Source organism: Pteropus alecto, unplaced genomic scaffold (assembly GCF_000325575.1).
Source record: "Pteropus alecto unplaced genomic scaffold, ASM32557v1 scaffold398, whole genome shotgun sequence".
NCBI lineage: Eukaryota > Metazoa > Chordata > Mammalia > Chiroptera > Pteropodidae > Pteropus > Pteropus alecto.
The window spans coordinates 4227432-4244427 of NW_006442497.1; the positions used below are offsets into that span (position 1 = coordinate 4227432).

Below are 16996 nucleotides of genomic sequence, written 5' to 3' on the forward strand. Positions count from 1 at the left end.
CCAGTGCTTCTCACAGAAGTCCCCGAGGTTGCTCACCTCAGCCGGTTCTTCAGAGTGCTGACCTCACGGCTCAGGCCCTCATTGGCCTCAGTGGCATCATCCAGTTCCCGCTGGAGCTTACGCCGAGATGCATTGGCACGCGTAGCTTCTTCTTCTGCTTCCTCCAGCTGCCGTTTAAGCTGCTTCATCCTGGCGTTGGCCTTCTCCATCTTGGGGAAGTTACATGAACCAAGTCAAACCAAACTGGTGAAACCAAATTTAGTATCGCTGCATCCTGAGTGTGTGAGCACAGCTCTCCACCCTGTCAGCCATGTGAGCACTCACGTGTGCTCACATATACGCATGGGCATTACTTAAAGACACAAGACTGGGGGCTGGTCTAAGGCCTTTTGATTGGCCTGCCATTATCAGCAAAGCCAGTGTCTACAGAGCAAACTCTATAAAGGAAATTTTTTTGCAGAAAACAACAGTTTATTATCTCCAGATGAGTTGACCTATGAGACTGTGAAAAGGGAAATGCTATTCTTACAAAATATAGAAGAGTCAGCAATTGTGGACAGTCTGTCCAACCCCAGGAGATGGTACGTTCATTTTTACATCTCCTTTAATATGGGTGTTTCAGATTTTATATTGTGATTCCAGTACAAAGTCACTCTGGAAGACCTGACGTGATTAGTCACTCCTGAGCCATTAGAAACTGGCCTGTGTCCTGTGGGTCCAGTTCACTCACATACACCCAGAACTGCCCTCAGTGCTGTTAGGCCCTGAGGGTGGGGGTGGGAAGGGAAGGCCAGCATGCCTGATTGGAGCAGGGGAAGAACAGGGAAGGGTATGGGCCGAAGGTAGCAGAATCCTCAGCTCTGTCCACATTTCCTCCCAGTGTCTGAAGTGGCAAGTCTCATCATGGTGAGGGGAATGAGCTGGAGGGAGAGCACAGCTACCCAGACTGTCATCTATGCCACAGTCCTATTCTTAGAACATTCCCTTGATACTTAAAAAAAGGATGCCTGGATGTAGACAAGGAAGACCACTGAGGTCCCGCATGTAGTACATTTCTCTTTGCTTTCTATTCGACATCCTACATGTTCTCCTCCATCCAGCCGATATACAGTGACTGCGAACTATGCCTATTCTATTCTAGGCATTCAAGAGATGACACTAAGTGAAACTCAGTGAGGCAAAAATCTCTGCACTCAAGAAGCCTACATTCTTGGTGGAGGAAATATGAACTAAGATTCGATTTAGGCCTCACACTTCAAAGCCCTCCTGATGTGCTCTCACCCACCCCTCCTCTGTTTCTCTGGTGCGCTGAGAGAGCCCTGAGGGGTGGGGGGCCATGTCTTAATCACCTCTGTATCCCCAGCACTCAATAGTGCCTGGAAGAACAAGGAATAGCACATATAAAACATGAGAATTAAAGAGTTTCAAATAGCATTTTCTTAATTTAGTCAAATGGTAACATTTTGCATCAGTTGCTTTGCTAAAGCATTTCTAAGGTTGAAGACATTTCATCCTGCCCTGCCTTCTTCCCTTACCTGTTCTTTATACTGATCTGCATGTCGACGTTCATCTTCAACCTGCATGAAGATTTCTTTCAGCTTCTTCTCAGTACGTCGGACCAGTTTGTTGGCTGCTGCTCGTTCCCTATGAAAAGGATCGATATTTGTGATTCTTAAAATGACAGTTTGAATGAGGAAAATATTTTTTAAAGTCCTTTTTTTCCTAGAAGATGACATATGTTGGAGTACTTTCCAGGACTTCTGACCAGAATAATATCATAATTAATATGGTTCAGAAAACTTTTGCCTTCTAGTCACGACATGGATGGCCTTTAATGTATTCTAATACTGATAGGTAGAAAAAGTATATTATTCCTTCACATACAGATATTAATTACTTGATTTAGTGATCTTCTAAAGATCAAACACAAACTACCTGATATTGAGTGCAGACTTTTTGAAGACAAAAACCTTAGCTGGTTACTCTAGTCATCTAAACTTTTTAGCCTAGAAAACAAAACAAAGACCCAATTTATTAAGTGACTGGTTCAATCACCTGACACTTACTATGATGCTAGGGGCTACAGCAGCTAACATTGAAAAGAAACAACCGAACAAACAAACATACCTCCTCCTTTCTCTCTAAGTTAGAGATCAAACAAATCACCATGTTTCTAGACAGGCCTACATTTTCCCTAATGAAGGAGAGATAACTAATTTGTTGAACTCCACTGAAAACAGAAAAAGTTCTTTTGTTCCTTGACAAATGTTATGCAAAAATGGGTAGCGATGGAGTTAGCTGAAAGGACAAGTCTCGTTAATTACAGCTAACAACAAACAAACCCTTCATTGTTTTATTTGAGCACAGTGGAGTTGAAGGAGTGGAGTGGGAAGTACAGATGCTGGGTTGGGGAGGGAAGATGTTGGGCTTTGGAGCACAAGCCCTGCATTTCTGCACCCCAAGCTCCACAACAAGAAGGTGAATTTGAAGGTCTTTATAACTTTGTAAATGCCTGCCAAAAGCTGTATTGGGCAACTCCTCATACATTTCAGAATAAAAACTGTCACTTCCCATGAGCGAAGAAAAGCTTTTATTTTTGATACAGTGCATTTCTTCTCTGCCAACAAATTATAACATTTCCTGTGATGCCACCAACTTGGGAAATCAACTTTGGGTAAAAATGTAAACTGGCACCTAGAAAATCATGGGACACCATATTATCAGCTGAGTCCTAGAAGAGCTGACAGGTGAGCCCAGCCTTTCCTGAGGGCTCACACCTCCTATCTCCCACTCCAGTTACATACGTACTGGTCATCTCTTCCCCTGCCATGGTAACTCCCACAAGGCAAGTGTCTATTTTGTCTCTGGCTCACAGGCTGAGTCTGGACCTGGTCTGCAGTAGAGAAGCTCTAAGTTTTGGTTTACCACAGTAAAAACCTCTTACTTGGCTTCCTGCTCAAGCTGCTCCTCCAGCTGCCCAATCTTGGCTTCTAGGGCAGAGATGGTGGCTTTGAACTTGGACTTGACAGCACCCTCTAGTTCCTGCAGCTTGGCCTTCAGCTCCTTGTTTTGCCGCTCCAGCTGCTGGCGTGCATTGTCACTCTTCTGGGCAGCGCTGCGCTCTGCCGCCAGCTCTGCATTCAGCGTATCCACCTAGACAGGAGAGACAGGGTTAGTCATTCGTGCCAGAGGGGTAGCACAGGCCTTCCCAGGTGACGGGCTGCTGTCTGGGCCACCTGTAGCGTGGTCTTGCGAAAGCGGTCATTGAGCAGCTCCATATTGCTCTGTTCCTCTTCAAGCTCCTCCTCCAGCTGTGCGATTCGTGCCTCCAGACGCCGCTTCTCATCCAGTAGGGCAGACCTGGCAGAGCAAGAAGATGACAGCTCAATAGCAGCTCTACACAATGTGGGGAAACTCAGGGAAGAGGGCTCCTCTACCCACCGTGCTGCAAGAAACTGAGCACTGTTCTTGATTTTTCTCTCCCCTGAACCCACTGCCCAATCTATCAAGTCCTAGTCATCACACGTCAAACACGCCACCTACTTCTCTATCCCCATGCCTGCTACCCTAGTCCAGGCCCTGTCATCTCTTATCTGGACCACTGTGGGAGCCTTCCAGCTGACCTCCCTCCTGCCTCTCCATCTGTTCTCCACAGACAGCATCAGCTTTCAAAAGTACAAAAAGAGCTTGGCATTCCCTGGCTTAAAATCTACCTGTTTTCCAGTGCATTGAAATAAAAATGCTAACTCCTCATCATGGCATGCTAGAAAATGATCGTGATGTACCCTCAGTACAGTAATTAAATGGAGAAAGCAACTTCTTAATTGGAATAAAAGATGACTTTTAATGAAAAATGCATTCAAGGAAAGGTAAGTCTGATGAATGAGAGTGGACTTGCATTGCATAGCTGTGCAGTCTATGGAAACCAGGTTAGTTCTGAATGTATTCCTTTATACTTACTGTCGGCATGACTGGCATGAGGAGGTGTGACCTGCCTGGGTCGTGCAGCCAGCCAGTGGCTGAGACAGTCTGGAGACTCAGCACCTTCTGCTCATCTTTCCAGACTTTGAACACATGAGCAAATCAACTACTGACTTCTTTATGCCTGACAACACCCACAGCCTTCTCAGTGTAGCAGGCAAGCCCAGGGGAATGAGCCACTGTTGCCTAAGAGGACTGGTGGGGCCGCCACAGATGCCCCTTTCCACCTGCTGTCAGGAGACTTACTTGCCAGAGGCGCTGTTGGCGATCTCATCAGCCAGCTCATCTCTCTCCTGCTCGGCATGTCGGCGGGCTCGCTCAGATGAGGCAAGTTCCTAAATAAGTTTAGACCGTGATTTAAACTCTGGCTGTTGATAGTTTCCTCAATTGTGAAATCTGACAATGCCTATAGGCTATAGCCACCTTGCTCCAAGCACTCTATGTATGCCTCAAATTACAATCAGATTTGAGAAATTAAGGTGGTAGGTTTGCTGAAGAGAATCTGTCTGGGTATAGGTCAGCCAGGTGATATGCTGTATCAAAACGTACAAAAATGTCCACAGAGGAAGTCCTAGTCTGTGTAAGGGCTTTGCTGTCCCTTCCAATTTAAGAGGCAGCTATATTCCTGCCCTTCTTAGAAAGCTGGTGTTTCTTAATCATAAACTGAGCACAAACTTCATGCAAACCCCAAACTATACCAATTCATGGTCTTGAAGTATCTTCTGCATATACAAGTAGTACAGTTTGGAGATCAAATCGACTAGCTAGGTAGACCAGTGAATATCAAGGCACCAGAAAATAAGGTAGTTGTGCTGTACAGTTAGGATCACAGCTCCCAAGGAGGTGGGTGGAGTGTGACTTCACGGGTTCAGAGAGCTGGGCCTCTGCGGTAAGCAGGGCCTCTTTCTTGAAGGAGATGGGAGCCCTGGCCAGGGCAAGGAGACAGCCCTGTGCCTGCCAGTCCTCTGGAGGAAGAACCGCCTAATGGCTGCCTTTCCACAAATTTCCTTGGAAAGAGGATTTTCCACAGGCAGGAGTCAGGGTGCATTTCTCACCCCAACTGGGTAAAGACTAAGATCATATTCTCAGAATTTAAGAGCTACACACCATCTTATTTTATGGATAAGGAAACTGAGGCCACGTGGATGAAGTAAACTGCCCCAAGTCTCAAGCTTGGTCAACAGCAGAAACTCATGGTTCTGAATCCCTCCCTGCCCAGGGCCTCTTATGACCAGCTGCCTCTTCCAAAAGATGCCATATTTGGCAAGAGCACAACTTAAGATGCTTGAGGAGCAGGGCTGCATAAAAGTTCATCTGTGTGCTCTGCATGTGCACTCCTCTCTTATTTTAGTGCATAGGATATAGGCCCTCCAAAAGGCCTAGGTTCTAACATACAGAATCCTAATACATGGGACAGGGCACGAATCTAGGATGTGATGGCAGCAGGCAGAATACTTTGGACCTGATGGTCTCTGATTGACAAACACTGTGTGTCCGCTCTGCCCGCTGGCCTCTGGTGTTCTATTCTCCTGGGCCCAGCCCCTGGCTGGGTGTGCTGCGCGCAGGCTGAGGGACCCATGGGAGAAAGGAGAGGACCCTAGGGCCTATAGGCCAGATGGAACAAAGGTGTCTGAGGTAAGAAAAAATAGAGAAATAGAAGGAAGGGAAGAGCTAGCGTTCTAGATCAGACTCTTCTCCCTAATGCCGTCCCCCTGTCTGAAGGTCTATAATAAACACTTTCAGCTTTCTGAAAAAAACAGAGTGCTGGGTTTCAGGGTGCTTTGATACTTGGGCAATGCCCCAGGAGCTCTCCAGAAGGCAGGCTCCCAGAGTCCCATCACTCAAGGGATATCACTGATTACACGATGAACTACATAGATCTTGATATTCTGCTTCATTGATGAATACACGTTCTTTTTAAGCACACAGATATTTATAAAGACTGACCCTATGTTCTAGACCTTAGAGCTGCTTGACTCTCAATATTCTCTAACTACAATGCAATGAAACTAGAAATCAACCAAGAAAAGAATAAATGTCACACATTTGGAAATTTCAACCACACTTTTAAATTATTCATGGGATAAAGAAACCATCATAGAAATTAGAAAAACTTAGAATTTAAATGACAACAAATAGGATACAGTGAAAATAGTACTCTGAGGGGAACTTATGTTCTAGGAACATTTTATGTGTCCAACTCAAGAAGTCAGAAAAACATTCAAAGGAAATAAAGGTAAGAACAAAATTAATAAAAAGAAAAACAAGGATCAACCCAAAAGCTGGCTCTCAGGGTAATCTCAGGATCTGCTCAGGGTTCAGATGTCTGGTTTTCAGTTCCTTCTTAATTCCTGACACCTAGAGAGTTTTCCTTTCTTTCTTGAAAGCTCAACTCCGCATATATAGTTGACTTTGGTAACATTTTTATCCAGCATTTCTAGGTGTTTGTACTGGGAGTTTTTTCATATTAACTGATAACATTTCAACTTAAGCTGCTTTTATCTTTCCAGGTTGAATAAATTTGATCATCCTTTATTTATATAGAAATTTATGTATACATTAAATACGGGCACTTCTTTGTATATTATACCTCAATAAAGCTTTTGAAAATAGAAAAAAAAACGTATGCATTCAAGTGTGCCAAGCATTGACAGAATCAATCACTCTTCATGAGAACTTACAAGAGAGATAAATGAAAGAATTGTTGGATTACAAGATGATTCACTTAGGAATTCAGTGAAACATACTTTTCTCCTTTTAAGTATCACAAATAGTACGTCTGCGTAAAATAAGGCAGTCTTGTATCACTTAGGTCAGAGTTCAGAGTTAAATGATCCTGATGCTTACTAACACTAAATAAACATCACTCCCTTTTCTTACACATGGAACAAGCCTAGAAAGTGGCTTGAAAAGTTACTAACCAGCTCCTCTGCTTTCAGCCAGGTAGGGGAATATATATGAGCAGTATCAAAAAGTACGACTACTCTGCCGAACTGAAGCAGTAAGATGGTCCAGTAACATAAAAAATGAATAGTGAAATTACACTAGGCTACAAAAATATTAAGATATATTTATCTGATCTTGGAGAAATTGGCAGGGCAAATATTTGTTGAATGAATGGATGAATATGTAAACAAACCTCCTGCAATTGAAGGATTTCGGCTTCTAGGCTCTTTAATTTCTTTTCACTCTCTTTGGATTGAGCAAAAATCTCATCCCGGGATGCACGAGCTTCTTCTAATTCACGCTGGTAATCCTTCATCTGAGCCTAAGGTTAAATAGGAAGAAGGTTTTGGGGGTAGTTTTCATTCATAATTTTTAAACATATGATTTTTTTCAGATTGTAAAAGTAATATACGGTCATTGTAAATATAAAAGTATATGGAAGTGACAAAGATGTTATAAGAAAACATTCAGACCAACACAAAAATTCTCAACAAATAGTAGCAAACTGAATCCATCAACATATAAAAAATTATACACCATGTATATTTATAAACCACAATATTCCACTATCCAAATGGGATTTATCTGAGAAATCCAAGGTTTATTTGACAACAAAAAATGAATTCATATAACCATATGATTATCTCATAATTCAGAAGAAACATTTGACAAAATCTAATACTCTTTTATTACAAAAACACTCAATAAGCTGTATAGAAGGAAACTTCCTCAACTCTAAGAAAGGGCATCAATAAAGAATTGACAGTTATTATCATAATAATGTTCAAAGACTGAATGCTTTTCCCCTTAAAATCAGCAGCAAGACAGGGATGTCTGACCTTGCCACTTCTGTTTAACACCATAATGGAGATTCTAAAGCAATGAGACCAAGAAAAAAAAGACATCCAGATTAGAAAGGAAGAAATAAAACTAACTTGATTTACAGGTGATATGATCTTATATATAGAAAATCTTAAGGGATCCATTAAAAAACCATTAGAACTAATAAGTTCAGCAAGGTTGCAGGATACAAGATCAATATACAAAAGTTAATTGTATTTCTACACACTAATTATAAACATTCCAAAAGTTAAGAAAGCATTTATACTTAAAATAGAATCAAAAAGAATAAAATGCTTAGGCATAAATTTAGCTAAAGAAATATAAGACTTGTACACCAAAAACTGTAAAATGAACCACCACTGAAAAAAATTAAAGAATAGCTGGCCATGTTCGTGGACTGGAAAACTTAATATTGTTAAGATGGCAATACTTTCCAAATTGACCTATGGAGTCAACACAATATCAAAATCCAAGCTGGCCTCTTTTTTTTTTTTTTTTTTTTGCAGAAATTGACAAGTCGATTCTAATGTAATTGCAAAGGATGTGGATAGTTAAACAATCTGGAAAAAGGACAAAGTTAGAGAAGGCACACTTCTCAATTTCAAAATTTACAAAGCTATGGTAACTAAGACTGTTGTATTTGTGTAAGGACAGATGTAGATCAATGGAATAGAATTAATTCAATGGGGGAAAGAACAGTCTTTTTAACAAATGGTTCTAGAACAACTAGATATCCATATCGAAAAGACAAGAAGTTGGGTTTACATATCAAACCATATGAAAATTAACTCAAATGGATTTTAAAAAAGAGCTAAAGTGTAAAACTCTTAGGAGAAAACATAGCAATAAATCTTCATGACCTTGGGTTAGGCTGTGGTTTCATATATAATTTAAAAAGCACAAGAAACAAAAGAAGTAAACTGGATTCCATCAAAATTAGAAACTTTTATGCTATAAACGATACCACTGAGTGAGTGAATAGACAGACCAGAGAATGGAAGAAAATATGTGGAAATCATATACTTTTATAAGAAACATCCTGAATGTATACAGAAATGTTACAACTCAATTATTAAAGACAAATCAAAAAGATGAACAGAAAACTTAAAGACATTTTTTTCAAATAAAATAATGGCCAATAAGCATATGAAAAGATGTTCAACATTATTAGTCATTAGGAAAATGCAAATCAAAATCACAAGGAGGTACCACTTCATACCTCCTGGGATGGCTATAACTAAAAGATGGACAATAGCAAGTGTTAGTGAAGATGTAGAGAAACTGGAGTCCTTAAATACAGCTGGTAGGACTGTAAAATAATATAGTCACTATAGAAAGGGCTGACAATTCCTCAAAATTAAACAGTTACCATATAACCTAGCAATTCCACTCCTAGGTAGATACCCAAGGAAACTGAAAGCACATGTGCACACGTATATGTGAATGTTCATAGCAGCCTTGTTCCTAGTAACCAAAAGTTGAAGTAACCTAAATATCCACCAACCCAAATGATGAATGGATTAATAAAATGTGGTACAAATATTCATACAATGGAATAAATATTATTTGGTAATAAAAAGGAATGAAATACTTATTCATGCTATAACATGGATGAACCTTGAAAACATTACGTTAAGTGAAAGAAGCCAGTCATAAAAAGGCACACATTGTATGATTCCATTTATATCAAATACCCAGCGTAGGCCAATCTATAGGGACAGAAAATATATTCATGGTGATTAGTTCTGGATGTGGCAGAGATAGTGTGGAATGACAGTTAATGGTTATAGGCTTTCTTTCAGAGGGAACCAAAATGTCCAAAATTAGACAGTGGTGATGACTGCACACCCCTGTGAATTTACTAAAAAATACTGGAAACACTTTAAATAGGTAAATTCTATGATATGTGAATTATATCTCAATAAAGCTATTAAATAAAATCATAATAATGCTATTTATATTTTTCGTAATGAGCTTAATAATCTTTTTAATTAGCTGGTAAAAACAAAAACCTTTGTATTTAGCTTTTTAAAAAAGTACGGGGAAATAAATAAGTTACTCATAAATCCATCATCCAGAGATGACTTTTCCTTCTAAACTTTTTTCTAAGTATATATATATCTACATCTATATGCAAAAATCTATACACATATGTGTGTGGAGTTATAAACCAAAATGCCCTACACTGTATCTTCTAAGCTCTGTTGTCATTGCATACATAGCCCCATCATTTAAATGGCTGGCAGTCCACTTATATTTAGGTTGTTTCCATTTTTTGCTATCAGAAATAACATTTAAGCTATGATATTTTGTATATATATATCTTCTCATCCTTATATTTTGTTAGAATAAATTCTCGAGATGTGGAATTACCGAGGTCAAAGGTATGGGTATTTTCTAAAGCTTTTGTCGTAACTGACAACACTCCCCCCAGAGAAGCTGTGCCTATTTATATGAAGACTCATTATATCCTGCCAATACTAAGTTATTAGAAAAATCACTTTTTGTCATTGTGATAGTGAAAACCAGCACTCCATTTGAGAAGCAAAAGTGATGATTAGATAAGACTGAAAAGATTACTAAAGCTCACGGCACTAAAGGAGGATGTCGATATACCTTCCTTTTTGGTGGCTCAGTGGCTATGTTAATTAAGCATCACCAGAAGCTGTTCAGAGCCCAAAGAGCATGTTCCTGTTGGTGGATGCTCTACCTGTTGAATCCACCCTGGCTCTGTTTCAAGACTCACTAAGTGGGGCCAAGCACACCCTATAGACACTGGAGGTACACACGTGCCCTCTTTATGGCCTGTTGCCCCACCCTACAGCCAAAGGTGACAGCTCCATTGTGCTCCCTGGCAAGATGGCAGGCTAGGTGCTGCAGAGCTTTTCTCCCCAGCTTCACAGGTCATGTGTTTGATCTCAGTAGGTCCAGATGACACCACCTTTAAGACTGATGGTTGACTGCACATACCTGAAGTTTGCGAAGCTGCTTGATGACTTCATCCCTAGCTTTGTTTGCAGCCTCGATTTGAGCTTCAAGGTCCTTCAGGTCTATTTCCATTTTCTTCTTTGAAGCAACAGCAAGTGCCCGCTGTTTTCGCTCATCCTCCAGCTCTGCCTCGAGCTCCCGCACCTGACAGACAATATTGGGTTATGCCTCGTCAGACCCCAGTATCTTCTCACGGAGAACAGGCAGCCTGTCATCATATAAGGGCTCTGGTTACCCTGCACAGGTGCTGTCTGTTACTGAGCAGTTATTAACAAAAAACCACAGTAGTTGAATTTTGTTCAGATAGAACTTTAAAAAAACAACACCTGGTATATACCATTTCCACTATTACAAAGGTACCTAAGAAGTCAGAGTCCCTGATCTCGAGCTCATATGCTAGGCAATATAACAAAATCAAAAGACATGGGACAACTTCTTGGACAAGTTTCCTCCAAGGACACTCAAGCAGCCTGTGGCGAGCCGCTGGTCTTAGGCCAACACCGTGTGGGTGAGCCAGCTGAACGAGGACCCTCCAGCCCCAGCCAGCCCTTCAGATGCATCCTGCTGAGTCAATTCAGAATTCCTGACCTACAGAAGCTGAGTTAATAAGTGTTTTAAGCCACCGAATTTGAGGTAATTTGTTATCTAGCAATAAGTGACTAAATGTAATAAATATTAGTAGAACGAAAATAAGACAAAATTAAACATATCTCACATCTAAGACTTTATACCACGAACTCCGAGGAAGTATCAAAATATCCACAAATAATTTTTAAAGTAAGCTTTTAGAAATTCAACATACGTCCAGAAAAGAATATAAATTATAAGTGCCCAGAAACTTTTTAAAATAAAAAAATGTAAATATCAGGTTTTTTCCTTTTAAAGAGTGGTTTAACAAAGACATGTGATCTGAACTTCAGAAATAGGTTGAATCACCTCTGGTGCATTTTGATTCTTTCCTTCACCCATACGTTTTTAAGACTCACAGAACTTGAATCTAATGACATATTCCCTTGAGATTCCACTGAAGGCTTTTCAATCGATGATAAGTATCCTGGCTTGTAAGCAGCAATGATATTGTTTAACAAATAGGAAATCAAAACCAATTACATTAAATTGTAAAAAAATAAAATCAAGTAACCAGATAAACTAATTTTACAACAGCTAATGTGTTCTAATGCGAATGAATAGGATATTGACCAAAAACAAGGCTTTGAGAATGAACAAGTTCTTGTTCCAGAGGCCACACTTTGTTCAACCTACTTGCTTAATCAACAGCCGCTTCTTTTCTTCGTTCTGCTCATCTCGGGTTTGCAAATCTCTCTCAAACTGGGCCTTCATGGCCTGCATGTTGACCTCCAGGCGAAGTTTGGCATCTTCTGTTGCCTGAAGTTCATCTTCTAGCTCTTCCAGCTGGGTTCTCATTTCTTCCACCTGCTGTTCTAGGGCCCGTTTGGATTTTTCAAGTTCATGGACCTAAACCCAGGAAGTATCAAGAGAGAGCTGACCATTGGCAGAGACACAAGCAAGGAAAGGAGTCTTCATGTTTCACAGGCCCCCATACAGCATGCTGGCCACTCTGGGCATCCCTGGGCCGGCCGCCTGACACACTATTCACATCCTTCCCTTTTCCTCTATGGCCGCTGCTATTCCTTACTTCAGGGTATGCCATTTAAATGACAGTACTGACTTCTTTATTCACATGTGCTCTGTAATCAATAAATTATTCTCTAAGAACCTGACACTAAGAGATCTTTAAAAAGCCAAAGAACAATGAAAAGAGTGCGGTGTCTGAAGAAATTGTCGATTGACTGGCCATTTGCTTGCTGTCTCTGTGTGTAACAGGTTATTTTTCCCCTCTTTAATTCTGCCTCTCCCCCCCCGCCACTTCAACCCCTGACCTACTGCATACGTCTCCCTTTCTTTTTTAAGAACTGGATCTCTGAAGGCGGGGCGTCTCCCCCCAGGTAGGGGGCGCATACCCGGGGCTTTGGTACACCCGGGGCCTGGTTCATGGCTCCACCTGGGGCGCAAACCCAGGACCTTCTGCATGTAAAGCAGACATGCTAACCACTACACTATGGAGCCACCCCTGTAACAGGTTATTATACTACATCCTTCTTGCTGTGGAAAAGATCATTTGTACTGAAAATGCATGTGTAGAAACTTTTAAATATTAAGGTGTGTTAGGCCTGCGAAGCATGGTACCGTTAAAAAGAGGCCTGACCTTTCTCTGGACAAAGATCCCCATCACAAACATTTCACCCAGTACTCTGTGCCAAGTGCTGTGCTGAATGCTTCTTACTACATGCCCCTTTGATTCCTCAAGACAGCCCTTCAGACAGGCAACATGTAGGTGCTATTATGTATTCCTGTTCATGGCCATGTCAGTTCTCACAGGGACAGGCAGGAGAAGACTTATGACATGAGGAAGGCATGTGTCTCTCAGCAGTGCCTGGTACTTCATAGGCACAAAAGAAATGTTTGTGGAATAAATGTGTGACTCAGTTATTTTAGAGAAAACTAATATGGAACAAGAAAACAGAGTCAACTGTGGGGTTCTCTCTCTACAGTTTACTATGTAATCATAGCTATTTCGACTCTAGGTAGTTTCTTCTTGTCCATGGTGCTGGTCCCCTGGGCATGAGGTTGCAGGAGACACCCAGGAGGAAGAAGGCATGACAGTCTTCCCCTCCCTTATGATGTGGCCAGAGAGCCCACATCCCATGAAAATGAGACTTTACCTTTATAGAGGACTATGCTTTACCAAGCACATCTGCAATAGCTTCATGAAATCGGGCAAGTATAATGTCCATTTGACAGATGAGGAAACTTAGACTTAAAGAGGTTAAGTGGCTTCTCCTGGTCAGAATGGAAGCTGGTGGAAAAGCCAAGCCTTAACCCTGTTTTTGACTCCTAGGCCTGGGCTCACTTCATTATCCTCCACATCATATACTAAGGGAAGGATGTAGGACAACCATAGCTCTTGTAGAAGATGTATGCAGTGGAATGATAAATGGTATTACAGAAATTTCCAAACTGTAAGTCCCCCAAGCATTTGAAGTCTTCAGAGAAAACAGTGAGGTCTCATTGGGAAGTCTTAGGTCAGAGAGAGCTGCAGTTCCCATCTCACTCCTCTCTAGGTCCCCACTCTAGAGACAAATCCCACTACCCTCTATTTGAGGGGACCTCCCCATATTTGTATTTGATGACTACCTGTGACTCAGGAACAATAAAATCTTTTGTTTAAAGATCCCCAGCCAGAATGCAGATTAGGGCAAGGAGGGCCTATAAAAGTGATAAGAATAAACAAAGCTTTCCCACCTATAAGTGCAGCTACAAGAACAAATCGAGAACAGACTACAGAAATATTCCTAAGGAAGGAGCTGCCCGCTCTCCTTTTGAAGGGACTGGTCTCCAGGGGATAAAGTTTACTCACATTCTTCCCCACGTCATCCTTGGAGCTCATCAGGTCTTCCATGTCTGCCCGTAGCTGTTTGTTCTGCCTCTCAAACTCCTCCTTGGCCTCCAGGGCCTCCTCGAGGGCCCGGGCCAGGGACAGGGCTTTGGTTTCTTTCTCTCTGGCCTCTGCTTCAGCACGGTCTCGCTCTTCAGCATAGCGAGCAGATATGTTCTTCTCTTCTGCTAAGAGCTATATGCAAGGGCAACAGGAAATATTAAAAACAATTTAAAAAGCAACATAAACTCTTCCCATTCGTTACATGTCTCACTTATTGCTAAGAATACTACTATAAGATTATGGGTGTTCTCTTATTTCTTTCCTTTTGCTTTTCTTTTTTATAAGTTGATATAAATGTGTATTGCTTTAAATATGAAAATATTATTCTAAAATAAACTAAAAGTGAGAGCGTTGCCAGGAGGAAACACAGTGTGAAACTGGTCCTGGACTCTGGGAACAACCTGATCAAACTTCTTCTGCTTCTTCTCCAAGCTGGAGACGATCTGGCGCTGGTGGTCCAGGTCTACTGTCAGGTCATCGAGCTCCTGCTGCAGGCGGTTTTTGGTCTTCTCCAGCTTGTCATAGGCCAGAGCCTTTTCCTCCAGGCGCTGGCTCAAGGCCTCCACGTCTTTAAGAAGTTTCTTTTTGGCTTCTTCCAAACTTTCAATTGTTCCCAAGTCATCATCTATTTTCTTCTTGGTATCAGTCAACTAGGTTTTATGTAAAGAAAAAAAAAGATCAATAATAAAGAGCTCTACTGGTTTTCGCATTTGAGGCAGAAAGAAAAAACTTGTTCTCAATATTTTGTGAGAAGAAATAATATAAATCAATGCTATGTGATTTTGAGCAAATTAATCTTACACTGTAACTTAATTTCTTACCTAATAACCTATAGAATGATGATTGGATTAAAACCTTACATGGTTGGCGCAGTCCTACATCTTTAGTTTAAATGCTAACAGCATTATAACCAGCCTAGTATCAGCATTTGGCTGTGTCAAAAAAAAAAGAAAGAAAGAAAGAAAAAAAAAAAAAAAAAAGAACCAAAACACTAAATGGGCTTTATTTAGTAGTACAACCTAATTAACTGTCCCAAATGGAGGTGAAGCAATCCAGTATAGCGGGGACATTAGCTGCTAAATACACGTACACATCTAGGTCACCACGGCTTCCTAAGAGGACACACACACCTGGGACTGCAGGGCCAGCACTTGTTTTTCCAGGTTCTTCCTGGCCTCCTCCTCCTCCTCCTGCTGCTCTTGAAGGCTGCTCTTCTCCTCTTCTAGCTGTCGAATCCGACTGCTCAGGTTCAGCTTTTGGCGTGTCTCCTCCTGAAGAAGTTCCTGTTTATTTTTATAAAAGGTCAATACTTAAGTTACATTAATCACCAAAACAAAACATGTCTATTAAAAAAAAAGTCATAAAGAACAGAGAGCTTCAGTGTATGAGGAATACCCAGCGATACTAATAAACAGAAATGATTTTAAAACAAACATGATAATGTTATAAATGTTCTGAACACAAACATGGCTTCAGACTCATTCAGGAGGCCCAGGCCTGGGGCCTGTGAGTAGTCCGAGACACCTCGCTTTCCTGCATCTCCTCACTCCTAGAATCCCTTCCTCTTCATGTCCATACCCCGGCCTTAGTTCAAGGACCTGGCATTTCCCACGAGGATTACCTCCAATGTTGGGCAACCCATCAATTGTTTGTCCTTCATCCTTTCTGCCAGAGTAATTTTTCTAAACTGTAAATGAAAGCATGTCTTTCCCATCACATTCAGACTTAAATTTTTCAAAGGCACATATAGAGCTTTCTGTGATCTGGCCCTTGTCTCTTTTTAATCTCACTAACCAGGATGTGCCCTTGTCACAGCATAAACCCCAATTACAATGAACTTATCCCCCACTGCCTACTTATCCTACTTTCTGTTTATCTGAGATTTTTACCCTATGTCCCCAGCACCTAGCCCAGAAACTGACAAACACACACCCATACAAAGTTTGCAAATTTAATAAAAATAAGCTGTAAAACTCCAAGAAAATTGCTACATTATTTTTATATTATCAGAGTCATTAACCTAACTTCTATCTGACTTAAAAACATGATAACCTAACAAATGATTCGATGCAAGTCTTAAAAAGGTAGGCCAGATAAGCTTCAACACACTCTTTTACAAAATGGACTGCTTCTCTTAGGTCAGCATAATGAAATTTCAACCACAATAAAACAGTCTTATTTAATCTTATTTAAAACATCCAGCAATAGACGTGTGTGCACTAGGACTGCCACTTGGTGAAACCACACTCCAGGCAATGCCCGCTGGTGCCAGCGGGAGCTGTCTCCTAGGCCCCCACATGCATGCAACACATAGAAACAAAGGGCTCTGCATCGAGACACAGCTTTAGAGATTTCCTGAGTATCAAGGCCGGTTTTAGTGCAAGATGGCTCCAAATAAAAGTAGGGCATAAAATCAGAAAGAAGTGCTAAGAAGGCAATTCTGGGGCTAGTATGTTTCACAACTTATTGATTATAGAAATGGTAGATTTATGATTAAAGGCCCCTTACTCCCTCTAAAATACCTGTGTATCCTGTAGTTGAGACTCAAGACTAGCTGCGTCCTTAGCAAATTTAATACCCTTCTTCTCTGCTTCTTCCAGAAGAGTTGAAACATTATCCAATTCATTCTGCAAGGAGGAGTAAAAGATTAAATTCAATGGTAAGCAGATAAAAAGGGTCCAGAATCATCTCTCTTAAATAAACATAAAAAGATAGCAT

At 41.0% G+C, this 16996-nt stretch overlaps 2 protein-coding genes across 9 annotated transcripts in view; one reads left to right on the forward strand and one right to left on the reverse strand.

Moving 5' to 3' along the window:
• Nucleotides 1–16996, forward strand: part of NDEL1 (nudE neurodevelopment protein 1 like 1) — a 77635-nt gene that overhangs the window by 38818 nt on the left and 21821 nt on the right. The gene's annotated exons all lie outside the window — the stretch shown is intronic.
• Nucleotides 1–16996, reverse strand: part of MYH10 (myosin heavy chain 10) — a 129066-nt gene that overhangs the window by 2684 nt on the left and 109386 nt on the right. For all 4 annotated transcript variants that reach the window (XM_006922377.3, XM_006922376.3, XM_025040087.1 and 1 more), the window contains exons 29-40: nucleotides 16801–16905; nucleotides 15409–15561; nucleotides 14680–14928; nucleotides 14198–14410; nucleotides 12022–12234; nucleotides 10741–10902; nucleotides 7121–7249; nucleotides 4228–4316; nucleotides 3237–3360; nucleotides 2945–3153; nucleotides 1536–1644; nucleotides 37–209 (exon numbers count right to left, since the gene is read on the reverse strand). In XM_006922377.3, the coding sequence (XP_006922439.1) occupies nucleotides 37–209; nucleotides 1536–1644; nucleotides 2945–3153; nucleotides 3237–3360; nucleotides 4228–4316; nucleotides 7121–7249; nucleotides 10741–10902; nucleotides 12022–12234; nucleotides 14198–14410; nucleotides 14680–14928; nucleotides 15409–15561; nucleotides 16801–16905 (1928 nt within the window). The remainder of the gene's footprint in view (nucleotides 1–36; nucleotides 210–1535; nucleotides 1645–2944; nucleotides 3154–3236; nucleotides 3361–4227; nucleotides 4317–7120; nucleotides 7250–10740; nucleotides 10903–12021; nucleotides 12235–14197; nucleotides 14411–14679; nucleotides 14929–15408; nucleotides 15562–16800; nucleotides 16906–16996) is intronic.